Here is a 27,759-nt window from a genome sequence, read left to right as displayed (position 1 = left end):
TATATGTACATTTATTATTTTTTGATAAACTGTCATACCATTATTAGTCTGTATCTTTATTAGTCTGTACGTTTCCAAAATTTGGGATAACCTTCCATCATTCCTATGCCTTCAACCAAGACCTTCTAATTTGAAAAATGCACTGCAGTCACTTATCTTCCTTGTGGATTTGTAACTGCTCAGTTCCCTCGTCAGCCATTACCTAAACTCAGTCTTTCAAGCTAATCTTCTCACAACTTCAGTTCTTTCATTTAAACTCCCATATGAGCACTTCACCTTCATCCCCTTTTCATGTTTTAACTCTTTCCTCCTTCCCCCACTCTTCTCTCACTAGTTTCCACTCTCATTGAAAAGTAAACAAAAAACACTCACAGGGGTAAAGTGTCTCAAAACGGCAAAACAGCAAACAATATTCCAATAAATCCAAATGAGAACACTCCACGGCAAATAAAAGCAACCGTTTAATCAAATGCAAAATAACAACGATTGGTACACCATTAGAACAGTAAGCGCTTTCACATTTATGGCAAATGCTTCTTCAGACTGTTGACAAAGTATCAAGCTCTAGTATTTAAAACTGAACTCATTAAAATCTATCCAATCACCATCTATTCTCAATTAAGAATTAATTGTCTCATAAAGTGCTAGTGCTTAAAACTCTAGTAGTATATAATATATATAAAAACAAATTATTTAAAAACAACTTCTATACAAATTCAAGACTCATTATTTACTAATACAGAAAAATACAATGTTTGTATACTCTGTAAAAAATGGAATATAAAATTTGTGTATATACATGTACTACTCAATTTTAAATACTTAGAAGTAACTAAAGAATGTCTAACTACTATATTCTAAAATGTATATAATATGAAATCCAAAATATACAAACACATTAAACTATTTAATATGCTTATTACATTCATTTAATAAAACAGACTGAAAAATAGACTAAAAAAATAGACTGAAAAATGATGAAAAAATAATGAAAAATGAGGTTATTCATTAATGTAGCAGCCTTGGGTCTAGTGTTGAAAGTCCCTAGCTTCTAAAAACTGCTTAAAGGAAACTCTGTCATTCAGGCCCATTGATTTATCTGCTTGTAACTTCATAATCCACCTAGCTTCTCTGTTCGGTGTAATTTCTATAATTTCCTAGTCTACTATTCCTCTCTACTATCTCTGCTACTGTGAATTTAAAACTCTGTTTGGTACCAAAGGTTAAAACATGTATTGCTATGGCATTACTTTCATCTTCCTTGCTGACTGCGTAAATATGTTCTCATACTCTTTCATATGTAGTGTCCTGTTGGTCTTACCTACGTAAACGCTATTGCATGTGCAGGTAGCTATATATATCATGTCTCTACTCTTGCAGTCTGCATAAAAATTGAAATTATATCTCCATGCTGTGGTAGGATGTATAAAATGATCTCTACCTGACATGTAAATGCATTGGTTACACGATCTGCATGAAAAAATACCTTTCCTATCAGAGATATCTGTCTTTGGTTTTGTATTCTCATAGCATAGTAGTCTTTTCAAATTTTTTGTATTCTTATATGTATAGTTCGGCCTTGTTTAATGTGTTTGCATGCTTTGTATTTCATATTATATACATTTCAGAATATAGTAGTTAGACATTCTTTAGTTACTTCTAAGTATTTAAAATTGAGTAGTATATGTATATGCACATATTTTATATTCTATATTCCATTTTTTGCAGAGTATACAAACATTGTATTTTTCTGTATTAGTAAATAATGAGTCTTGAATTTGTATAGAAGTTGTTTTTAAATAATTTGTTTTTATATATATTATATACTACTAGAGTTTTAAGCACTAGCACTTTGAGACAATTAATTCTTAATTGAGAATAGATGGTGATTGGATAGATTTTTAATGAGTTCAGTTTTAAATACTACAGCTTGATACTTAGTCAACAGTCTGAAGAAGCATTTGCCATAAATGTGAAATCGCTTACTGTTCTACTGGTGTACCGATCGTTGTTATTTTACATTTGATTAAACGGTTGCTTTTATTTGCCGTGGAGTGTTCTCATTTGGATTTATTGGAATATTGCTTGCTGTTTTGAGACACTTTACACCTGTGAGTGGTTTTTGTTTACTTTTCAATTGGATTATATATGACTGCAGAAGCAAGGGACATGGCAGAAGGAACCGATGCACTTTTTCTTGTAAATCCAAACATGCCTGAAATGGAAACAGACAACAATAATGAAGGTATGTTTAAGAAACTGGTGACATCAGGAGAAAACCCACTACTTAAGCTCTCCAGAGCAGAACTGTATGAAGATGAACGAGGAGGTATAGATATTAGTCGGCATATTGATGATATACAGCTTATGCGAAAAACAGAGCAAGTTTTAGACAAATTAAAATACACACAGCGGCAACGCAGACACATGGAGGCTTGTCTATCCTTCAAGATAATCCCCAGAGGTCTGCGTATTCTGAAGATGCCAAATTTTGGAGATAAGTACCCTGAACTGTTATCTAAATGGCAACAACTAAATATTGATACGAGCTGTGGTTATATGAAACTGTTGATAGACCAGTATCTAAGTATTGAGGCAGACTTGATAACTGAGTCTAATTCACTTCAACAAGAATTGAGCATCTTAATAACAACTAGTGAGATGAAAGAGTTTTTACTTCGAATGAGCTCACATCTAGCCCTATTGGACAATAAATTTTTACAAGATAAAAGAAAGAAATTGGAAAGAGACTTCCGTGATTTTCAAAACGGGCAAGTCTTCGCTTGGTCACGTGATACAGCGAGAAACCAAGCAAATACACATAGCTCCAATGTGGAACGTCCTAATAGAGCACACACTCTTCCGCCTACGCCAGTAGAGCCGTTAGTAAGAGGAAGAAGCAACGTTAAGAAAACAACAGGAGACAATAGAAAATAATAGCGTTTCTATAAAGAACAGCCCCTCTAAGCCATCTACGAGCACTATCAATGCCTCAACACAAGACGGACATGAAAAAGAGACAAGTACGAGGAAGAAGACATTTACTTCAGCACCGACTGTTTTGCCTCCTTTTCCACTACCCATACGAGTGGATTGGAAGTCTACATGGTCTCCACAACAGAATCAACGGAAATGAAAGTTTCCAGAGGAGAGACTGGAATTTCAAAAAAAGACATTAAAACCAGTGAGTCTGAATTAGTTATAAACATTTCCAGCTATAAATTGACAACAAATGAAATAAGAGACTTTCATTTATACCGGCAAAGAATGTAGATTGTACTGATTTCTTAGTAGACCTTCGAATGTTTACAAGGAATGTTAATTTGAAATTAAGTTTTTGTGATGTACAACAACACAATATTAGGAATGACAACACAAATTTCAAGTTTAAGAAACCCTCTATTTATATGCCAGCAATGAACTCCCTTTTAGAAGCATTCGAAAAGGCATGTGAAAGGGATCTATTAGCACTATACAGAGGAAATAATAAACAAAATAAAAGTGATTTTCACAATTTAAACAGTAATGAACAGAAAGCTGTTCAGGAACTACAAACTAATAATAATATAGTTATAAGATCGGCCGATAGTGATTTTAGATAAGAGCAGCTATGAATTAAAGATGAAAGAACTCTTGGAAGATGAAATGACATGTACAGCTTTAAATCCACTACAGTTAAATAGGGTCATACATGGTGTACAGTATGAGATTTATGACTTGTTCTTATGTGACGTCATAGATTTTGATCTATATAAGTATTTCCTGATAGAAACACCCACAGTTCCTACATTTAGGGGACTACCAAAAATACATAAAGACATCAAGAATCCACCAATGAGACCAGTTGTAGCTAGTAATGGTTGGCTAACGGAAACAATATCAATATACATTTAGAAAAAACTTAGAAATGTTGTATTGAAGACAGCCACAATAGTAAGGGATACACAACAATTTATAGAAAGTCTTAGTGAGTGTAGGTTTCAGGAGACAGAAGAAGAAACAGTATATATGGTCACGTTAGATGCAAGTTCTTTATTTACTTCTATACCAAATTACATTGGCATAGAATACATGAGACTTTATTTAATAGAAAGAGAGATACCCAGAGAATTGATAATAAGATGTGCCATGTTGATGGAAATAATATTAAAAAACAATGTTTTTATATATAATGAACAATATTATATACAAAAGAGGGGAGTAGCCATGGGCACTCCCTGTGCCAACTCTTATGCCAACATAGTCATGGCATATTGGGAGTATACATACATTATTAGAACCATGTATTTTGGCAACAACATTCAGTTCTATAAACGTTTTGTAGATGACATCTGTTTGATTTGGAAAGGAAGTATTGAGACACTTAAAGACTTCATTAAATACATAAATGGGACGATTGAGTTGATATCCTTCACAGGAAAATGGTCTAAGAACCAGATAGAGTTCCTAGACGTATTATTATTAAGAGAAGGACAGCCTATAGAAACACAGTTATATAGAAAAGAATGTCGGAAGAACACATTACTGCACCATACCAGTATGCATCCCCCTCGTATATAAAAACATAGTTAAGGGCCAAATGTTGAGAGCATCTAGACTTACGAGTGATGATAATAAATTTAATAGCATCATAGACATGTTGCAGAATTAATTTGAAGAAAGAGGATATAAACAAGATGAGACAGTGAGTTTGAGACGAGGAAATAATATGAGAAAGGACACCATAGGGAAGCCATTTATTCATAAAAGAAACAAGACGATATTCAAGTAAGAACAAGTAACAGAGAGAAGTTTAATAGGATAGTTATACCATACACTAACAATAATGATAAGGTTAGAGAAGTTTTTCTAAGAAATTGGAACATTCTCACGGTTGATAAGAAGATAGAACAAATAGTAGGACCAAGGCCAAACTATACATATAAGAATACAAAAAATTTGAAAAGACTACTATGCTATGAGAATACAAAACCAAAGACAGATATCTCTGATAGGAAAGGTAATTTTTCATGCAGGTCATGTAACCAATGCATTTACATGTCAGGTAGAGATCATTTTATACATCCTACCACAGCATGGAGATATAATTTCAATTTTTATGCAGACTGCAAGAGTAGAGACGTGATATATATAGCTACCTGCACATGCAATAGCTTTTACGTAGGTAAGACCAACAGAACACTACGTGAAAGAGTACGAGAACATATTTACGCAGTCAGCAAGGAAGATGAAAGTAATGCTATAGCGAGACATGTTTTAACCTTTGGTACCAAACATAGTTTTAAATTCACAGTAGCAGAGATAGTAGAGAGGAATAGTAGACTAGGAAATTATAGAAATTACACCGAACATAGAGAAGCTAGGTGGATTATGAAGTTACAAGCAGATAAATTAATGGGCCTGAATGATAGTTTCCCTTAAGCCATTTTTAGAAGCTAGGGACTTTCAACACTAGACCCAAGGCTGCTACATTAATTAATAACTTCATTTTTCATTATTTTTTCATCATTTTTCAGTCTATTTTTTAGTCTGTTTTATTAAATGAATGTAATAAGCATATTAAATAGTTTAATGTGTTTGTATATTTTGTATTTCATATTATATACATTTTAGAATATAGTAGTTAGGCATTCTTTAGTTACTTCTAAGTATTTAAAATTGAGTAGTACATGTATATACACGTTATATTCTATATTCCATTTTTTACAACGTATAGAAACGTATTTTTCTTTATTAGTAAATAATGAGTCTTGAATTTGTATAGAAGTTGTTTTTAAATAATTTGTTTTTATATATATTATATACTACTAGAGTTTTAAGCACTAGCACTTTGAGACAATTCTTAATTGAGAATAGATGGTGATTGGATAGATTTTTAATGAGTTCAGTTTTAAATACTAGAGCTTGATACTTAGTCAACAGTCTGAAGAAGCATTTGCCAAAAATGTGAAAGCGCTTACTGTTCTAACGGTGTACCGATCGTTGTTGTTTTGCATTTGATTGAATGGTTGCTTTTAGTTTCCACTCTTACTTTACCTTACCAGACTACCTTCTTCCTCTTTCCCCGCCTTTTTATCACCATTTCCCACTCTCCCTCTACTTTACGAAGCCTCCTCCTCCTGCATTGCGTGACTGTCCACCAACCTCTACTAAAACCCACACACCTCCTTCTTGACTGCCACACTCCTCATTCCCTTCCTGTATGCCCTCATAAACCCTTACCTCTATGTTCTCACACTAACCCTTACTTCCTTCTTCTCACTTCTTGATAGCTTGGTATTCTCACTGCCAAATTCCACAGTAGTATGCTTTGTATGACATATTAGATTTCTTTATTGAGTCATGCTTTATAGTATGAAATTTTCTCTTTTCTTCTTCCAATAAGTATATGTATTCTTTCTGTAATTTTACTCACTGTTCCTTTTTTAAGATATTTCTTATGTAAAGTATGATGTCATTTTGTTTTATCTTGTATTTTTGTATGTTCTTTGGAGCTTTTCTCCCAGGGCCTCCATTGAAAATGGGCTACTTGGCCCAGTGGATTTCCCGGCAAACAAGTGTCAATAAATAAATTGTGTGTATGTGTATACGTATATATATATATATATATATATATATATATATATATATATATATATATATGTACAGTTATGTAAATCTTGTAAAACTGCCTTACTCACGTTCTGTAAAATGGAGTATTTCTTCCTGGGCCTCCACTGAAAATAGGACAGACATACATACATATATGCATAAATAAATAAATGTATGTTGGAAAACTATTCAAGTACAGTTAGAACAAATGTTTAGCATTGTCAAATTCATGACAAAATAGTAAAATGTTTGTGCATAAAACTGACAGTGGATCTTTTCAGGAGTGCATGGGAAATGTGTTGCATTTCTGGAGAAGTCATAGTCTTGAGTAGACACTGGAAAGGGTTTTTTGAAAGGTTATGTGCATGGTTGGGGCCCCTACATCAACTTAATCTTGTACTAACCTTGCCTTTAACATCAGCTCCGTAACAGTATTACACAAGGCATTTACACACACACACGCACGCACACATATATCACCAGACCCTATCCTCTTGACTAGCTGTTACTCTCGACGTAATGTGTGAACACTTGCATATACATTCCCACACCTAATGCTGAAACTTTTAGTATATGTGAAAGTTTTGGCATTAATGCACACATTCGCTCACCATACCCAAAAGCACTTACCCTGCAGTACATCCACGCTTGGCAGTCTTCACTTTGGTAAACACAGCTTTTGGCAAAATAGGTGCTCTGTAAAAAGGCACAGCAGTGTACTATATCAAGAAAGTGATCATTCTGCAGAATGAACAGCTAACATATGTGGAATATTTACCTTTCGGAAAAGCAAATTACTGTGGAGGTAATGTCATGAATTTGTAAGTACGCATTGTTTATTCATGCTATTATGACTATTGAGTGTACAGTTTTACTTTTCTGTGCTAACAAGAAAACAGCAGCAGGATGGCATGAAACGTCTTTGTTTCATCTCCCATTTCTGCCTGCTTATGCTAAAATACACCCAGTATTAGGGTTGCAACTGCTTCCCTTACACAGGAGTACGTAAGACATCAACCACTTTCCCACAACTGGATAAGTTTCAAAGCTGGTACAACACATCATGTTTAATTTTTCAGTAACCAGTAGTACATGGAGAATCTGAATCACTCTTGAGGTGAATTTTTTGGCATCCTTGTCCTGAACACACTATATGTTCATTACAGTCGGCAACCCGATTATAATCCCTTATGTTATGTGCATTTTTGGCATCCCTAGTTTGGAGCATAATCAGCACACTTCATGTAGTACATGCATAGCTGTGCACATAGTCATACTTTGAGTATCAGAACAAAAAAGCAACATGATCAAAAGCGCCTTGCCTTATATGAAATCTCACAATTGTTGAGATGGCTATAATTTTCATATTTCTACAAATATCTCTGCAACCAAGAAACATGGACAGAACTGCCTGGTGTTGCATGAAAACTGACAACTGGGTATACAGAAAAGCTGCTGCCAGTGCTATGTAGATTAAATATTTACTGAGACATTTTAAATTCTTTAAACTGCTGCAGTAGCCTTAGCTATATGGGTTATGTCCTGCCAAGGATATAACACCCAGACAAAGCTTCAAGGCAGCTTCCATGCACACAAACCATCAAGCAGTTTGAGCTGATCTGACTAAAAGTCAAGTTTGGGTGCAAAGCCCTTCAGAGCTTTACTACTGCCGGAGAGTATGCTGCTGTGTGGCTTTTGAGGATCAACGGTCGGCTTATGCTTTCCCTAGCTAGGCAGATAAGTTCCCTTTGGTGAAAAAAACTTCCATTTTCTTATGTTTTTACAAATGATTTATTACTTTCCTCTTTAGTAAGGTTATTTTAAAGCTAGGAGGGTTATGTTTTACCAGATTGTCTCAAGACTGTAACATACTTTTAAACGGAGCTCTCATTGTTACTAAAAGTAGTATTTTATAACTGATAAACTATCTTCTGTGGAGAAATTGTATTTATTTCAAGGTTGCGGAGCTGCCATGGTGTTTGAAAGTACTTTTTACTACGTTTTTCTGTTAAAAAGGAAAAGTAAATTTTGTGGACTGATAGTTTTTCTGGCATTGCTGCTTGTTTTCCCCAGGACAGAGGCACCATTTTTGGCTTGACTATAGAAAAAAATTGTTACTCCCATGGTCAGTCCTCCTTCCACCCACAAAAAGAAAAAGTTAAGCAAACAGCCTTTGCCACCACAGAAGGCTAGCAATTTGTCAGCCGCATGTGGATGTCTCTGCTGTGGCCGTCATCTTTTACTCTAGTTCCTTCTGGTGTAGCACCTACAGGCACTATGGACTGAGGATTAGCCATGTCTTCTGCAGCTCTTGAGGACCCTGAGTGGTCAAGGAGGAACCATTTTTGTCAGTCCTAGGAGAGGAAACAGGGACAGTTTTTGTGTTGTGTTAGAATGCTGTGCCCATCCCTGGTGAATCGGTGGCTGCCATTAGTAACATGGTTGGTCCCATTTTTCCTGTCAAAAAGAAACAGAAAACCAAGCATGTGTATACCTCTCAAATTTCTTTGGATAGGAATAATTTACTGGAACTTGCTCGGAGTTTGATTCAGGCTACTGATCATTTTTGTAGAGTAGTTTGTGGTAACCTTTCCTGAAGAGATTCAGGATTCTGAATCTGAACAGGAAGATGCAGGGATGGATTCAGGTTTTGTCCTCGGATTTCTGATTCAGACTCAGAGAAGAGCTCACTTTCTGATTCTACTTGTGGGAGGTACTCTTTCTCTGAGACCACTGCTAGAATGTGCCAGTGTTTTCAGTGAGAGAACTCTGAGGTTTCTCAGCCCCTCAAAAAATACTGTGAGTTGTTACAGAAGGATTTTCCAGAACCTACACCCATGCATCCTCGCCTGTCTGCTTTAGAGAATGTATGTCTTACTGTTTGCAGTATTCCTGATAGTTAGCCAGCTGTCCCTAAAAAGGCAGATATGATGTGTAAAATTCCTGTTTTATACATTTTATACACTGTTCCCAAACTAGACCCGGCAGCTATAGCTTTAGTTGACTCATCTGCTGCTAAGCACTTAGTTAATTCCAGTCCTACTCTTTCTGATAAGGGTGGGACAGTTATGGATAGGTATGGGAAAATGTATACTTCTGCAACTTGAATTTCAAAATTTTAAACTGTCAGGCTCGTATGTTAACGTTTATTCTGACATGTTGTAAAAGTATGAGGAATGTTTTATCTACAGTTTTTTCTTGTGAAGAAAAATCTGTTTTAAATAACGTAGTTTCTTCTGTTGCACAGGTCACAACTCATTAAAATGTGTGTAGGACTCTGTTGATATTTCTTCCAGGGCTATGGCCACTGATATGGTGTTAGAGGTTTGCTTGCTTGCATTCTCAGAACTTTCCAAATGATGTTAAAAATTAGATTTTAATTTTTCCCTTAGATAGAGAGTTAGTGTTTGGCCACTGTGCTGCAGAGATGATCAAAAAGTGTGATGAAATGGGCAAACTGATTCAGGGAATCTGTAAGGTTTTTCAATCCTCCATTTCTGAATTTTCCAAGGGATTTTCTTTCTTCTCATCCAATTTCAGCAAAAAAAACAACAGACAGTCTCAACAGAATTCAGGTAAACAGACATTTAAGAAAAATTGGCAAGGAGGTTCCTAAAATAAGTCTCAAACCTCCCAAAACCGAGGATACTCCAAGTCTGAATGACTTTTCAAGAGACCTTGTAACCCCCACACACACACACACACACACACACTTTTTCTCTTCCAGAAAGTCAGAATCTCCATTTTCTCTTTGTTTCAGACAAATGGGTTCTGAAAATCATTCATCAGGGTTACTGATAGCAGTGGGAAGAAATTCCTCCTTTCCTGTGGTAAGTACTCCTGCAGATCAGACTGTTTTATATCCACCTGTTCTTTATCACACACTATCCCATAGAATGATAGAACCAGTTCCTCCTCCCCAGGTGGAAAAGAGGTTTTATTCAAAGTTGTTCCCAGTCCCAAAGAAAGAAAACACTTGGAGACCAGTTTTGGATCTTTCTTTCCTAAACCTGTTTGTGACAATGCCCAAATTCCATGTCACTTCACAACCTGTTGCCTCTTCTTCCTCCTTCAGGTTTCCTGGTAACACTAGTCTTAAAAGACTCTTATCACATTCCTACTCATCCAGACTTCATTTGTTAAAGTTTTGTTTGTCCGGATCACAATATCAGGTCTCTGCCTTACCCTTTAGACTATCCACCTCACCAAGAGTGTTCTCCTGTTGCTTATTGCTGGCTACAAGGTATCCACATTTTTCCCATATCTAGAGGACTTGCTTATCTTTGCAGAGTATTTTTCAAAATGTCAGGAATCTCTCTTTTGGGTGAGAAATCTCTTGCACAAGCTGGGATTAGATTTTTTATTTAATCTATTTCTAAGCTTTTTCACTCAGACTTCAGTCATTGGGGGGAATACCTCAGGATTTTGGGTCTCATGGCATCTATGATTCTCAGGATACCCTTGGCAAAACAGCGTATGAGAAAAATGGAGTGGTATCTGAAATGAAATCTCTTTGGTCCCAGCATCAGTACCCTTTGTTTTCAATTCCCAGTACTGGGAATTTGTCAGAAGAGAAATCACTTGGTGGAGACAACAGATACAGTATCTTTAAATCAAGGTCTCACATTCTCTCTCCCTGCTCCAAAGCAGTCACCACAGATGCTTCAGAATTACTTGGAGAGCAGTTTCAAGAGAGAGAAAAGTGCAGGGGGTGTGGGACACCAAGGATAGATGCAAACACACAAATATCAAGGGAATGCTTGCCCTAATCGAGAGAGTCAATTCTCTGAACCATCTTTGGCCCCCGGGGACCTCTTCAAGTAGCTACTGTCAAGTTCCACAGTGATGTGGTACATCAACAGGCAAGGGGGAATGCATTCATACCCGCTTTGCAGACTAGCCATGTTAACTTGGGATGTAGCTTCACAGCACAATCTCACTCTACAGGTATTTATAAAACTGTGTGGCAGACAGACTGAGTAGGACCCAGGCAGACCCTCACAAATGTAAACTAGATTCAGGGGTCATCCAAAATTTGATCCATCTGTGGGGAGTTCCTCAAGTAGACCACTTTGCCTCCTGTCTGAACAGTCCACTGGAAAAATTCTGTTCCCGAACTCCATGCAAGAAGGCTTGGAAGCCAAATGGCTTTTCTTGTATTGTCTTTTCTTTGAACAGGAATGTTCTTGTATGCCTTTCCACCCTGTCCACTAATATTCAGGGTACTTCTGAAGATTCAGAAGGAATCCCCTAAGATCATTGTGGTGACTCCCTTCTGGCCCAGGCAGTCGTGGTTCTACCTTCTTTTGGAAATGGCCAGGGGCAATTACCACAAGCTTCCTCACACAATGGATCTGCTCAGACAAGAACAGGGATGTTTGATATACCCCAACATCAATCATCTTCATTTAACTGCCTGAATGATAGGGTCTTAATTCCTTTTAAGCATCTATTTTCTGAGGATGTGCAGCAGGTAATAATTCGGGCAAGAAAGCTTGCTACTAGAAAATTATATATTAGCAAATGGAAAAGGTTTTCTTTTGATGCCAACAGCGTAACCAGCTGCCATTCAGGACTAATTTTTCTCTGGTTTTACAATATTTGTGAAAGTTACTAACCTGTGGCCTTTCTTATTCCCCTGTCAAGTTTCATTTATTGGCCATTTCAGCATGTCTGCCCATGGATCCTCTTCTTTCAAGGCAGTCATATGTAAAAATATTCTTGAAAGGGGGTTTTGCATAAGAGGCCTCCAAGTAAACCGATGGCCCCTCTTTGGAATTTTAATTTTGTGTTAGAAATACTAACACTTGCTCCATTTTAACCAGCTAATCTGGCTGACTAAGTTGAGTTTGAATACGGACAGATATGAGCTTTGTTTTATATGGTTGGGGGAGATGGTTCCACAGCAGGGTATTCTCTGCAAGATATACCTGTCCTTCCAAACTATTCATTTGATGTTACAGAAGAGGTTTTGATCCCTAGACCAAGTAATTATGATGCCATTTGACTTAATGGCGTGCAGTAAATCTATAAGTAATGGGTCAGAGAATGCCTTGTATGTCAGACACAGGTTACGTCTTAGCAGTCTGTAGGGTACAGAGTATAGTGAGAAGGCTTTGAGTCAGTCCATGTATGACATGTTGTTTAGGCCTTGTATCCTTTTAGTAAGGTATCTCTGTGAACATTCCATTTGTTGCATGTGTCTGGACAGATACATGCCAACGGGGTCATTATACTTGATGACTGGCCCAATGAGTGCCAAGTAAGGGAGGACAGTGACGTCCCTAGGTCTAGACACAATCCCTTTGTTTATAAGCTGTGTAATATAGAAGGACTTTCTGACAGCAATAGGCACATGTTGGTTAAAAGTTAGGTCACTGTCCACATAAGATTCCAAATCCTGAATAACTGGGTGAACTCTTACAGGGCATATTGTTAGTGTAGTGGTTCCCTGGGGCAGATCACTTCCCAAAAGATACAATTATCCATTTTTGGCATTTAGTTTCAGTCTATGATTTTCAGGACACCCATTCATCTGTCTCTACAACATAGCTTTGAGCAGTTTTCACAGTTGCTGAGGTCACATTAATGTATGTGCATCTCTCTGTGATTGTGAATTGAAATGCTTACTTTTAGATAATGATGTATCCCCGCTAAAGACATTTTTTATTTTTTATTACATTCTATTCACCAGGTTAATCCTAATAGGCAGAGCCCATTTTTAGAGGTGATCAGCAAAAAGAAAATCAAAAACTCAATACAAAAAGCGAAGGCCTAGCATGTACAAACAAAACCTAAGAAAAACAGTAAAAGTAATATGAAAAACAAAAATTATCTAACAGAAGACATGCACAAATGCAGAAAACGTAAGGATAAACAGGTACAGTAAGAGTTAACTGCAAGACACTGATTTAATAAGTTGTGACATCTCAAAATATAAGTTATCTTGTTTACTTTAAAAAGCTCATTTGTTCAGTCTGTCATTGCTATGGACGTGAATCAGAAACCCCAGATTTGTCTTTTTCTGTTGTTTTCTTTTTATAGCAGGGTACTGTATGTTAAAATATTAGTTAAAGCATTTCTCTGATGGGCAGTAATATTTAAAACTTTAACTATTTTAGATGTCCGTGCTGCCAGGGAGCAAATGAATATTGGAGGAATTCCATATCCCACACTACCCTTGCAAGAGAGTGCCCCAAGAGCCGCAACTGTATTCAGCCAGCCATCATCTGTCTGTTCTCCAACAGGTTCCTTTAATGGTCCTTTCAGTGCAGGAGTGGTAACACCACAGCCTCACAGCAGCTATTACAGTGGTATGACAGGCCCTCAACATCCATTTTATAATCGGGTAAGTACTGAATTGGCATTCATTTTTGAGTATCAAAGATGAGGGATAAGATTCCAAGGACAGACATGTCTTAATTTTGCATGTTAGAAAGTATACAGATTGTTGCATTTGGAAACTGCATAAATGTTTACATATATATATATATATATATATATATATATATATATATATAGATATAGATATATAGATATATATAGATATATATACATGTATATATATTTTTTAAATATATATTATGTCTGTGATCATTTTATTTCAGGCTCATTGCTCTCTGTGTGTGCGTGTGTGTGGGGGGGGGGGGGGGCAGCATGCATCTTCTGTGCATCACATCAGTGATATGATCATAAACTGCTAAGAGTGTAGTTTGTGTTCCTGGATTTAACCACCTCAGTTCACTTTTCCTTGATATTGAGGCTACATGGAAACTAGAACCTTTTGGTTATTGTTTGAAAATGTGGGTCATTCCAGCATAAACTGTGTAGCCAACTATGCAAATCTTTAAAAAAAATGTTTTTTTCTTTTGGCCCTTCATAATCTTTTTCTTAGAAGAGTTATGTTAATGAAATGTTTTTGCACCCTTTTCAGGTAGTGGTGATGCAGCTGTTGGATGCTGTGTGAAGTTACAGTACTGTGATTCCCATTATATATTGTTCCCTCATTTATTTATTTATTCATATTTGTCTACTGGGAAAGTCCAGCTGGCAAAAAAGCCCCTTTTCAGTGGATATCCAGGAAGAAAAGATACAAAAGTAAAACAACTTAAAAATAGTATGCACAGTAATACTGTGATAGTTAAATTGCAAAACAGTATTTTAGAGATGAGTCTAGACTACAAATTTTCCACCAAACATACAGAAACAGTAATGTTAGATTTGTAACAGTCCAAAAAAAGATAGTGTTAAGTCAAAATATATTGCACAATAAAGAGAAAGGACACTTGGAAAAGACATAAAAATGGTAATGTGAAGAAGTAAAAGGTTTCAAGAAGATGAATGGGTATGGGATAAATAAGGATTATTCAGGAGCAAGGGAGCATTTACAGAAGCATAAAAGCTTTGTTTTAGGTGTAATTTAAATAAATGTGAGCTGTCAGTTCACCTGAAAAAAAGGGAATTTTATTCCATGTCTTTGATATGTAGTTAGAAGGCATCACCGGCTGTATTATGAACTTTTGTAAGTAGTAGTAGAAGTTAGCTGTACACCCTGGGGCTTTATTCTGTACATATTTTTGTATGAAATCAATTAGGAATGGGCATTTTTTGAGGGAGATAGTAGATGGTGATGTGACTGATTTTTAATTGAGAGAAACAGAGGTAGTTTGGTAGTTCCATCCAGTTTATATGGATTAGTGCTAAGCAGTGTTAAGCTCTAAATAGGAGGTTGACAGCAAATTTGGTCGCTTTGTCATTGCACTGGGCAAGCATGGTTAGTTGGGAGGGTGAAATGTTTCTGAAAATTAGGTAAACATGTAAGACGGATGGTAGTAGAAAGGCTGAGGCTAACCTCTTTCTGCCAGTGTCAGTTAAAAAATGTTTTGTTCTGTAGAGAAAACCTAGTTTAGGTGTGCTTTTTGATGGAGGTTTGAAAGTGGTGTTCTTATCTGAGCTTTGTTGTTTATAGTGACTCCTAACAACTTTGCTAGTGGAATACTTAATTTGTAGTTTTGTTGGATGAAGAGATAATGAAAAAGGAGATAGGATTTGAGTACTTTTTATGAATAAAAAGCATTAGTTTAGTTTTGTTTGGGTTAAGTAGTAGGTGTGAATCAGGTAATCATTTGCCAGTGCTTGTGAATGCTTGCACTTGTTCTTTGTAGTTCTTGGAGGGCTGTGGCTGAGCAGATGAGGGTAGAGTTATTTTTATAGTCTATAATAATGGCATGTTTGCTGACTGAATTTAGATAATTTATGAATATAGTGAGTAAAAGTGGACTCAAACTAAATCCTTGCATAACATCTACTAAGACGGGATGGAAGGCAAGAGTATTGATGTTGCGACTTTGTTGCTTGTGACCTGTTAGTTGGAGAACTATAAAACTGTGCAGTGGTGGCTGTGGAGAGACTGAAGTTGACCAACTTATCTAAGAGTTTTTGGTATGAGATGGTATCAAAGGCCTTAGAAAGGTCCAGGAAGGTAGCAGAGACCCTAGTGTTTTTCAGTCCAGTTAAGGTTTACTCATAAGCTGAGTAAGGCAGTGCTAACGCTGTGAAAGGCCTAAACCATGTTAGGTGGGAATAGGAGGTCTGAGTCGAAGAGATAATTGAGTAACTGTGAATGGATATACTTGTCAAGAATTTTTGACAGAGGAGAGAAGATGGCAGTAGGACAGTAGTTAGTTAGCTCTACTGAGTAACCTCCTTTGTGGACTGGAGTTAGGTAAAATTATTAGTAGTATGTGTGTGGTTAAACTTTATAGACTTACTTTATTGTTGTTAAGAGAATGGGCAAACTGTACATCAGCATCCTGATTGGAGAACGAACATTCTCCAACAGGGTATTGTAGAAGTAATGCCCAGTGAAAAACGAGCCCGCCGCTTCATGGAAGCGTATCAAGCTGCCATGGGGAGCAGACTGCTAAAAAACTAACAGCTGACATTGCTTTCACACTCACTAAGCAGCATTTTTGCTATTTAGTGAGTTAAAAAAAAAGAGAAAGAAGTGTTGTGTGTGTGTTTATTTTTCTGTTTATGTGTGTGAGTGAATGCATGTATGAAAGCAGAGGAGACTGTGTTTGTGTGTGTGTGTGTGAGAGTGAGAAACATTTTGTGTGAGTGAATGCGTGTTTGAAAGCAGAAGTGATTGTATGAGAGAGAGAGCGAATGGGCTGCTTGTAAAATTGTTACATTTTACTTATTTCTTTGCTATATATATTTTTGATGTAAAATACTTCCTCCAACACCATTAACATATACTACAGAAGGTTTGAAACATTAGGCAAAGGAACTGTTTTACATCAAAAATATACAAAAAAAAATATAATAGTTAAAAAAATAAGTAAAACGTAACAATTTTGCAGAGACCCCATTCTCTAAGCGCAGTAATATCCTCCAGGGTGTGTGTTAATGTGTAATTAATGCCCTTCCAGGGGTGCAGAGGCTGCGGTGTCAGGCCTCCTAACACCCCTGGATGGGTGTTAATTACACATAAACACACACCCTGTCGGGCATTATTTCTTTCTTAGAACTGCAGTGCATATTTCTAGTTTTGTATAATTTCAGTGGTTGTAATATATTACATGCCATCTCACATATGGCATGTAATATATTACATGCCATATGTGAGATGCGACAGTGCCCATTGGTAGTCTTGTGTTTCACTTTTTCTGTATTTTATTGTTTCATGTTCAAGCTTGTTAATGATGTTACTACCATGTTATGTCGATACCTATTTCCCATGTCTGGCGAAATTTTAGGGTTTTTATTTCAGGACTGCATTGGAAGCTATTATTACGTTGTTCTCAAAGTATCTAGTCATTTAAGTTCATTAAAAAACATGACGTTATGTAATCCTATCTCACTGTAATTCTTGCTGGATGGGTTTGGAGCTGATTTTCAGCTTCGAATCAGCCGATACTGAAGCTCAAGAGCTTTTACTGGCTCATGGCTAACCCCTGTCCCATGGTGCCTTACGGCAATTTCCCAGATCTCATTTCCCCGCGAAAGCTTCAAGGTTGTTTCCTTGCTGACTCATTGGCTAAGTAGAAGATTTTTTGATAAATCTTATTTCTCGCCATGTTTCTTCACTTTCTACCTTAATAGTTGTTAGTAATTACCTGTGTGATTGTTGTTGAGTGATTGATCCCCTATTCCACTTTTTAGGATTGTACGATCCATTTTAGTTAGAGGGCCGTAGTTGCCCATTTAAATTAGAGGGCCTTTCCTCCCTGAGTGCTAGTCCTTCTTCCCTTAAAAAAAAAACTTTTCTTCTCTTCATAACTTTGCTGTCAGTTATAGTTAGTGTTGTTGTTATTGAAAATTGTTGTTAGCCTTGTTTTCTTGTCAACATTTTCAAAGAGAAAGTCAGAGAACATAAGGAACACCGCCCTTTGGGGTTCAAGAAATGTGACAAGTGTTCACAAAAAATGTCATTGACTGACAGTCACACTAGCTGTGTGTACTGTCTGGGAGAGGCTCACTTACAAGAACCCTGTACCTTTTGCCATGCCTTTAGTACTAGGATTCTTAATGAGAGGAAACGTAAATTAATAGACAGGGGTCTTATGACTACTTTTTTCCAGGAGCAGCTGGAACTTGGTCAGACAGCTCCCAAAACTGTGAAGAGAAAATCTTCGGCTCCAGCGTCGGAGCCGTCTAAAAAGTTAAAGCAACGGAGCCAAGGAGTTCTGGCTCCGATTCCACTTCTTCTGTCTCTGTGCCATCGGTTTCTTTGGTGCAGAGGCAACTTTTGATATCGAGACACTCAGAAGTTATCGACCCTGTTTCACCAATGTTGAGGTCTCCTATTTTAGAAAGGAGGACATCTCTTTCTGTCTCCACCTGTTCCTCCAGGACACTTTCAGATGAGGACATTGAGCAGGTGGTGAAGAGGTTTCTCTAGGACCTGGCTCTGGCTAACACGTTAGCTCCTCTGGACCCAATGGCTACGGAGCCATCCCATCTCCAGTCTACTGCTCCTCCTCAGACTGCTTCGCTCTTGAAGCCAAACACTTCGGGTTCTTCTGTGTTGGATCCTTCAGTTCCGCAAATTCTTCCTGCTTCCTCGGAACTAGTAACTCTATCCTCAGCGGCTCAGTCTAGAGCCGAGGGATCTAGGAGCCGACACTCTCGAATCGACTCTGAGAGGTATAGACACCCCGGGTTTTCTTCGGAACCGACCCTCCCTCTCGGTGCTTCGGCTCGACTGAGCTTGGTTCCCATGTTTGCTTAGGAACATGTCCATCCTGCTCAAAGCCGACCTTCATCAGAACGGAGGGCGTCTTCAGTGCGGAGTGGAAAGGACTTGGAAGCAATAGAGAAAGCTTTGTCCAGTGCCAAAGCCCTGCCTTTGGACCCAGTGTCCTACCAGCAGCCAGCAGCAACTTCTTCTCCCCCACCACTCCCTCAGCATAGGGAACCAGAGGCTCAAGCAGCCCCCACTGAAGGTGTCCCCTCTTCTGAGACCTCACCAGATTATCCCACTGGAGAGCTTCCTCGGAAGAGACTTTGTAAGAGGAAGCACATTGACTCACCTTAGTCTGTCATGTCAGATACTAATTTGGATGAGTCAGAAGGGTCTCCTAGATCCCCCTCTGAGGATGTCTCCTTTACTGACATCCTTGAAATCCTTAGACAGAGGGGCGATTGGAAGACCTTTAACCCTACTGAGGATGAATCCGTGTACCTTGAGGCCTTTGGTTCCTGACCTTCCACCTCCTGGGTGACACTGCCTTATGACCAGCTCTTTGGGGTCATATCCTGGAAAGCCTGGACCTCCCTAGAACACAGTGCAGCCTGTCCTGAGGAGGCCAAACAAATTTATGACTGCTCTGGCAGATAAGTCCTTTCTTTCTAAGGGAGTTCCTGTTGATGCTATGGTAGTAGCAGCGGCCACGAAAAAGGAGTTGTCTGAGACCTCTTCTAATATCCATCCTCCTAATAAGGAGTCCAGGACAATGGATAGGTATGGAAAGCGTACCTTCTCTTCAGCAGCATTTACCTTAAGATCGCTGAATTACCTGTCCCATTTTACTAGACTTCAAAGAGATCTCCTGAAGGAGTTGGGCGACACCCTTCAGGGTTCAGTAGCTTCGGGATCCATGGACAAGATATCTGCACAGCTGTCCACCCTTACATCTATAGCTAACTCCTTCCTGAGGCTGATTTCTTATGCAGCGGATGGAGCGAGCAGGGCAACCGCAGCAGGAATTTCTCTTAGGAGACATTCCTGGATGCATCTGTGTAACTTCACAGAATCCTTTAAGTCTTCCTTTACCAATGTCCCCTTTGACGGTTCAACTCTTTTTGGACCGCAGGTAAAAGAGACTTTGACCAGGTGCGAGCAGGAATAGAAAACCTTATCTGCTATCAGAGTCCGTTTCTCCCTTCCTTCTAGACCCTATCCCAAGGGTCAAACAAGAGGGAAAATGAGGTTTCGTAAATCCCAAAAAGGTTTCCCCCAGGCACAAGGTCAACCCTCCCCTAGAGGCAGAGGGGGAGGATATAATGGAAGATGCCACCCTCGTGGCAGAGGAGGTCCGCAGCATCAAGGAGATAGAAATACTTTCTCTGATCGTCCCTTCCATCACCACTGAGGGGTTGCCTGACTGTCCATCTCTGGAGGCAGTCGGGGTCGTCTTTCACTGTACCCAAGCACCTGGCTACAAATTTCCAAAGATCATTGTGTACAAACCATAATATCCAGAGGTTACCTTATTCCCTTTGTTTCCGATCCCTCGGTAAACCGGTCTCTATCAGATGTGCCACCCATTCAGTTAGACCGTGCAACATCAGAGGTAATCTCGTGGCTGCAAAAGAGAGTCATCCAAGATGTCCCCACAGAGCAAATAGGATCTGGAACTTACTCGCAATGTTTTTTAGTTCCAAAAAAGACAGGGGACTGTTGATCATTTCTAGATCTCAGCAAACTCAACAAGTCTGTAAAGAAATCGAAGTTTCAAATGATCACTCTGCAGTCGATATTTCCCTTTATCGGGAAAGACAATTGGATGTGCTTAATAGATCTTCAGGACGCGTACTACCACATCAAAATGGACAGGCACTCCAGAAGACACCTACGCTTTCAGCTGGAAGCCAGTCATTTTCAGTTTTGAACACTGCCGTTTGGCCTCACTACAGCCCCGATAGTGTTAACCAAATGCATGGCAGTGGTAACAGCTCACTTGAGACTTCAAGAATTCCAGATGTTTCTGTACCTAGACGACTGGCTCCTCTCTGCTACCACCATGCACCAACTAATCAGAACCAGGAACGAGACTCTATCCTTGTGCACCAGATTAGGCATTACAATAAACCTAAAAAAAAAATCAGCCTCATCTCCATCGCAGCACATTGTATTCTTAGGCTCAGAAATAGACTCAACCACCATGACAGCAAAGCTGACACCAGAAAGGATAGAATCGTTACACAACCAAGTCAGATTCTTGCTGAAGAGACAGAAAGTACAGGCCAAGATAGTCCTTCAGGTCCTAGGGACTACGGCTTCCACCATTCTCGTAGTTCCTCTAGCCCATTTGCACATGAGTACTTCAGTGGCTACTATTCGCCCAGTGGTCAATGCAGGATCTCCCCCTGTCTCATGAAATACTCATCACAAACTCCTGCAAGAAGGATCTAACATGATGGTTACATACGCATCAACTTAATCTAGGTCGCCCACTTGCTCCCCCTCAAGAAAATGTAGTCTTGACCACGGACGCCTCCCAGATTGGGGGGGGGGCATTATCTGGGAATGACGGTCCAAGGTACTTGGCAGGATCACGAGAACCACTTGCATATAAATGTTCTGGAGATGAGAGCGGTGCTATATGCGTTGCAAGCACTTTACAGTTCTCTTCCCACTGGGACAATTGCGATTCAGTCAGAGAACGTCTGTAGTGTAGTACATAAACAAGCAAGGGGGAACCAAATCTTACCCACTTTGTCGAGAGGCTTTAAGAGTATGGAAATGGGCGATGGACACTCAATGCTTTCTGGTAGCAACGCACATCCCGGGGAAGTCCAATGTGATAACAGACAAACTCAGTCGAGCAATTCTGATGCCTCACAAGTTGTCCCTGAATTCAGAAGTTGCAGAAAAGATTTTTCGTAAATGCGGCCAGCCTTGCTGCGACCTATTCGCCATGTACATGAACACCAAATACAGCAGCTACTTTGCCCTAATTCCCCATCCGGGGATGTCACCCAGGGATGCTGTGGTCCACATTTGGCCTCTGGGACTCCTTTATGCTTTTCCACCCTTTCCTCTCATTCTAAAAGTAATACAGAAAGCAAAACTGTTGGAGTACCCTGATCCTCATTGCTGTCTGGCTCCCCTTCCTGTGGCCCTATCTCTTGGAAGAACCATAGATTCTGGAACCATCTCCAGACCTCCTGATTCATCAATCAGGGCAGTTCCATCCTACTATCCAAACCCTGAAATTGACAGCATGGCTGCTCCAGTTCCACGACTAGCCAGGTGTGTTCCCCTTTCCCCTACAAACACATTCTGATTTCTTCACACAAACCTTCCACTAGGAAATTATATTCCAGTAAATGGAAAAGGTTCTCAATTTGGGCAGCAAACCAAGGCATAGATCCCTACTCAGCTCCTATAGAGTCTATTTTGTCCTTCCTGGCATCCATTTTTCATAAAGGAGTTGCAGCAGCTACTATTAGAGTTTAGTTAGCTGCCATCTCTAATTATCATTTTGGCTACATGGGAAATCCAATCATGTCCCACTCTTTATGCAAAACCTTTTTGAAAGGAGTCCCCCTTCTCAGACCTCCAATAAGGCAACCACTGGAGCCCTGGGACATAAACCTAGTTCTTACATCTTTAATTTCTCCGCCCTTTGAACCCTCTTCTTCATCGGATATGAAATTCTTGTCTTGGAAGACATTGTTCTTAGTGGCTGTAACATTTCTGAATTGCAAGCCCTCACCATTCAACCTCCTTACATTGTTTTCCATAAGGATAGAGTCTTGCTTAGAACTAATCCTTCCTTTCTTCCTAAGGTATGTTCAGAGCATAATCTCAGCACAACTATCGAACTACTAGTTTTCTTCCCAAATCATACTAATAAATCAGAATACAGACTACAGCAATTGGATGTCCACAGAATTCTCAGGTTTTACCTGCACAGGACTAAAGAATTTCAAAAATCAGACAAATTATTTGTTTCCTTTTCAGAAAAAATAAAGGATTGCCTGTTTCTAAGGTCACTTTTTCTAAATGGCTTTCAGGCTGCATTTCCTTTGCTTACAGTGCTGCCGGCAAACAATTTCCAGCCAGAGTAAAAGGCCATTCAATCAGAGCATTATCAACTTTATATGCCTTTAGATCTAAACTCCCAATTGATACCATTTGTGCAGCAGCTATTTGGGCAAGACCTCATTGTTACTCATTACCAAATTGGATTTGGCCTTCAGGGACCGATCATCCTTTGGGTCCACTGTGCTGAAGAGTCTCTTCGCTTGAGCCACCCGGGATAAAGATGCTAGGGAAGCTGTGTCCCATCCAGCAAGAATTATGGCAAGATAGGACTACATAACATAAAGAAGTTATGTACTTTACCATAACATTCCATGTTTGTAGTCTATCTCGCCTACATTCTTGCGTCCCACTCTCCTTCCCCCTTCCTGCTTCCTGGAGAAACTGGCGGACTATCAGTTATCCTGTCTGATCTGGCTGGTTGTAGTTGTCCAGCCACCTGGCATGGATAGTAATCCAGAGTATTCTGTTTGTATGGGCATAGTTATTGATAGTTACTGACTATTATGTACCTATTTATTTTCTTACAAACAAGATCTGGGGAATTGCCGTGAGGCACCATGGGATAGGGGTTAGCCTAGAGCCAGTAAAAGCTCTCGAGATTTAGTATCGGCCGAGTTAGAACAGAACTCATCCAGCAAGAATATAGGAGAGATGGACTACAAATATGGAACGTTATTGTAAGAAAATAACTTCTTTTTTGCTGTCTCTTCATTCATATGTTTTCTTTTTTTTTTTTTTTTTTTTTGTTTTGCTACCCAGTTAAATCCAGTTCAGGGTCCAGGGGGTGCAGCTAGAACCTAAACATGCAGTTATTGGATAGAAGCCAGAGAAAACTAATCCTGGACAGGATTCTTAACCCACTGAAGATTTTTACCGTCTAGCTCATAATTGTCACACAGATTAAGATTAGTTGGTTTACCTGTAGAGAACCTTCCAGTACCTTCACATTCTACAAGTGCGTTATTCCTCAGTAAATGCAACCAGCTATCTGTTTTCAGGTTTCCAGCAGTCTGTATGCGTCCACAACACTTTTCTTTTTCCTATACTTTGTCATAATTCACTGTCTGGGTTTGGAGATTAGTGCATAGTGAAAAAAAGTCTCTGCTGAATCCTGCTATTTAATTATCTTTGAATCGTCATGCTTGCAGTCTATATTTTCTGTGGCAGTCTTAAGCCACTAAGGGGAAGCTGGAATGCTGTATTTTTAATGATCAGATGAAGCATATTATGCTAATTGTTGAAGTTTAACCTTATTGTTAACCCACAGTTTTAAGTCCTGTATTTCCTTTACTTCCTCTATAACCCCAACATCTTTCTCCAGTGATCTTGCTTTGCTGTATGAGAGTGACACTCCTCTACACTATCGGTTTTTCTGAACTCCGCCCATCGGCATTAGACTAGGTACCAACACAACTGCAACATACTTGCTGTGCACTATTTCAGTTCTATCTATTTATTTATTTTATCTATTTTATTTTACTGCATTTGTTAACCAGGAAAGTCCACTGGGCGTAGGTGAGCCCATTTTCAGTAGAGGCCCAAGGAGAAAAGCACCGTATAACATTAATAGTACATACAAGAAAAAACACAATATACAGTTTATATTACAGTCTCAGTACATGGAAATAAATATTGAACACAGTGGTACAAGTTATTTACAAACATTATACATCAACATTGTATACACTTTGATCATTGAGGATGGAGTTAGTCAGGTAGGGTAGCAGTTTTGATTGTTACTTGTTGGAGTTTTGTAGGCATAAGCAGTTGAATTCAGCAAGACAGAGAGAACTCCTAAGTAGTGATATTGTAGAGGGGATATAGTAGTGGATCAGGTGTTAGGAGGTACTATTTTGGCTCAAGTACATTGCCAGACAGAAGAGAAATGTGATCTGAGAGACTTCTTAAAGAAAGCAGGATTACTGATTGTTCTGATAGAAGGTGGGAGGGCATTCCAATGTTTTGAGACAGTAAAAGAGTACAGTATTTGACCAGCTGCAAGGTTAGGTTTTTCACTTTCGCCATCATTGTGTTTTTGGATCTTACTGGCGTGTTAGGGTGGTATGAAGTCAATAAGGAGGAGAGGGAGGAGCATGTTGAAGGCTTGTATATGAGTTTATGTGCAGTGGTTAATTGTGAATAGGTGAGGTAGTGTGTGTGTGTGTGGGGGGGGGGGTGTTCAAGCCAGTTTAGCTTTTGTAGAGATAAGCAGTGGTGTGCTGAGCTTTTAGAATTTGTTACAAATTTGGCAGTCTTGTTGTAACATGAGTGCAGTTGGGTTTTCAGGGAGGACTGTATATTGATGAGGATTGGGGCACCATATAGTAGAGATGGTAGCAGGAAGGATGATGCTAGAGCTTTTTTAGCAGTAATATTAAGGTAGTATTTACATGTTGGTGAAGTGAACAGAGGGGATGAGGAAGTGATGGGTAGGTATGGTGTTAAGGAGAGGGATGCAGAAGGTCAGATGATTGTGGATTTTACAAAAAGGATGGACATGGCTGTGGTGAATATGTATTTTAAGAAGAGGGAGGAGCATAGGGTGACGTACAAGAGTGGAGTAAGATGCACACAGGTGGATTATATCCTATGTAGGAGGGCCAGTCTGAAGGAGATTGGAGTCTGTAAAGTGGTGGCAGGGGAAAGTGTAGTTAAGCAGCATAGAATGGCGGTCTGTAGGATGGCGTTGGTGATCAAGAAGAGGAGGAGGAGTGTGAAAGCAGTGCCAAGGATTAAATGGTGGAAGTTAAAAAAGGGTGATTGTGAAGTGGAGTTTAGGGAAGAGTTAAGACAGGCACTTGGGAGGCAGTGGAGAGTTACCGAATAGCTGGGTAACTACAGCAGAACTAGTAAGGGAGACTGCTAGAGAGGTGCTTGGTGTGACATCTGGACAGAAGAAGGAGGACAAGGAGACCTGGTGGTGGAATGAGGAAGTACAGGAGAGAGAGGAAGAGGCTGGCGAAGAAGTAGTGGGATTGTCAAAAAGATGAAGAACGTAGACATGAGTATAAGGAGATGAGGCGCATGGCAAAGAGAGAGGTGGCGAAAGCTAACGATAAGGTGTATGGAGAGTTGTATGAGAGATTGGACACTAACGAGGGAGAAAAGGACCTGTACCGATTGGCTAGACAGAGGGACAGAGCTGGGAAAGATGTGCAGCAAGTAAGGGTGATAAAGGATAGTGAGGGAAAGGTACTCACAAGAGAGGAGAGTGTGTTGAGTAGATGGAAAGAGTATTTTGAGAGGCTGATGAATGAAGAGAATGAGAGAGAGAGAAGGTTGGATGAGTTGGGGATAGTGAATCAGGAAGTGAAACAGATTAGCAAGGAGGAAGTAAGGACAGCTATGAAGAGGATGAAGAATGGAAAGGCTGTTGGCCCAGATGACATACCAGTGGAAGCATGGAGGTGCTTAGGAGAAATGGCAGTGGAATTTTTAACTAGATTGTTTAATGAAATTTTGGAAAGTCAGAGGATGCCTGAGGAGTGGAGAAAGTGTTTTGGTACCTATCTTTAAGAATAAGGGTGATGTGCAGAGCTGCAGTAACTACAGAGGGATAAAACTGATCAGTCACAGCTTGAAGTTATGGGAAAGAGTAGTAGAAGCTAGATTAAGAAGGGAGGTGATGATTAGTGATCAGCAGTATGGTTTCATGCCAGGAAAGAGCACTACAAATGCAATGTTTGCTCTCAGAGTGTTATTGGAGAAATACAGTGAAGGTCAGAAGGAGTTGCATTGTGTCTTTGTAGACTTGGAGAAAGCATGTGACAGGGTGCCTAGAGAAGAGTTGTGGTATTGTATGAGGAAGTCGGGAGTGGCAGAGAAGTATGTATGAGGGTAGTGTGACAGTGGTGAGGACTGCAGTGGGAGTGACAGATCCGTTTAAGGTGGGGGTGGGATTACATCAAGGATCAGCTCCGAGTCCTTTCTTATTTGCAGTGGTGATGGATAGATTGACAGATGAGTTCAGACAGGAGGCCCCTTGGACTAGTGATGTTTGCAGATGACATTGTGATCTGTAGTGAGAGTAGGAATCAAGTTGAGGAGACTGTGGAGAGGTGGAGATGTGCTTTAGAGAGCAGAGGAATGAAGGTCAGCAGGGCTAAGACAGAATATATGTGTGTAAATGAGAGGGAGGGTAGAGGAATGGTGAGGATGCAGGGAGTAGAGTTGGTAAAGGTGGACGAGTTTAAGTACTTTGGATCAACAGTTCAGAGTAATGGTGAATGTGGAAGAGAGGTGAAGAAGAGAGTACAAGCAGGGTGGAATGGGTGGAGAAGAGTGTCAGGAGTGATTTGTGACAGACTGGTACCAGTAAGAGTGAAAGGGAAGGTCTGCAAGAGGGTAGTGAGACCAGCTATGTTATATGGGTTGGAGACAGTGGCATTGACAAAAAGGCAGGAGTCAGAGCTGGATGTGGCAGAGTTAAAGATGTTAAGATTTGCACTCAGTGTGACTAAGATGAATAGGATTAGGAATCAGTGTATTAGAGGGTCAGCTCATGTTGGACAGTTTGGAGACAAAGCAAGAGAGACGAGATTACGTTGGTTTGGACATGTGCTGAGGAGGGATGATGGGTATATTGGGAAAAAGATGCTAGGGATGGAGCTGCCAGGTAAGAGGAAAAAGAGGAAGGCCTAAGATAAAGGTTTATGGACGTGGTGAGAGAGGACATGCAGGCGGTTGGTGTAACAGAGCAAGATGCAGAGGATAGGAAGAAATGGAAAGAGATGATCCACTGTGGCGACCCCTAACGGGAAAAGCCGAAAGATGATGGTGATGATTAAGGTAGTATTTGCATCTATAAATGGTACCTAATTTTGTATGTGTTTTTTTGATGTTGCTATGGATATGGAGGTCGAATGTTAGATTTTCATCAGTGATCACTC

General features: G+C 39.4%; 1 protein-coding gene across 3 annotated transcripts in view; it reads left to right on the top strand.

Annotated features, from left to right (window-relative positions):
• Positions 1–27,759, top strand: part of KIDINS220 (kinase D interacting substrate 220) — a 2,951,961-nt gene that overhangs the window by 2,476,681 nt on the left and 447,521 nt on the right. For all 3 annotated transcript variants that reach the window (XM_044073258.1, XM_044073248.1, XM_044073241.1), the window contains exon 24: positions 13,713–13,939. In XM_044073258.1, the coding sequence (XP_043929193.1) occupies positions 13,713–13,939 (227 nt within the window). The remainder of the gene's footprint in view (positions 1–13,712; positions 13,940–27,759) is intronic.

Source organism: Protopterus annectens, chromosome 1.part1 (assembly GCF_019279795.1).
Source record: "Protopterus annectens isolate FY-2018-M chromosome 1.part1, PAN1.0, whole genome shotgun sequence".
In the NCBI taxonomy this organism is placed as follows: Eukaryota; Metazoa; Chordata; order Ceratodontiformes; family Protopteridae; genus Protopterus; species Protopterus annectens.
This window is presented reverse-complemented; position numbering and strand designations above follow the sequence as displayed.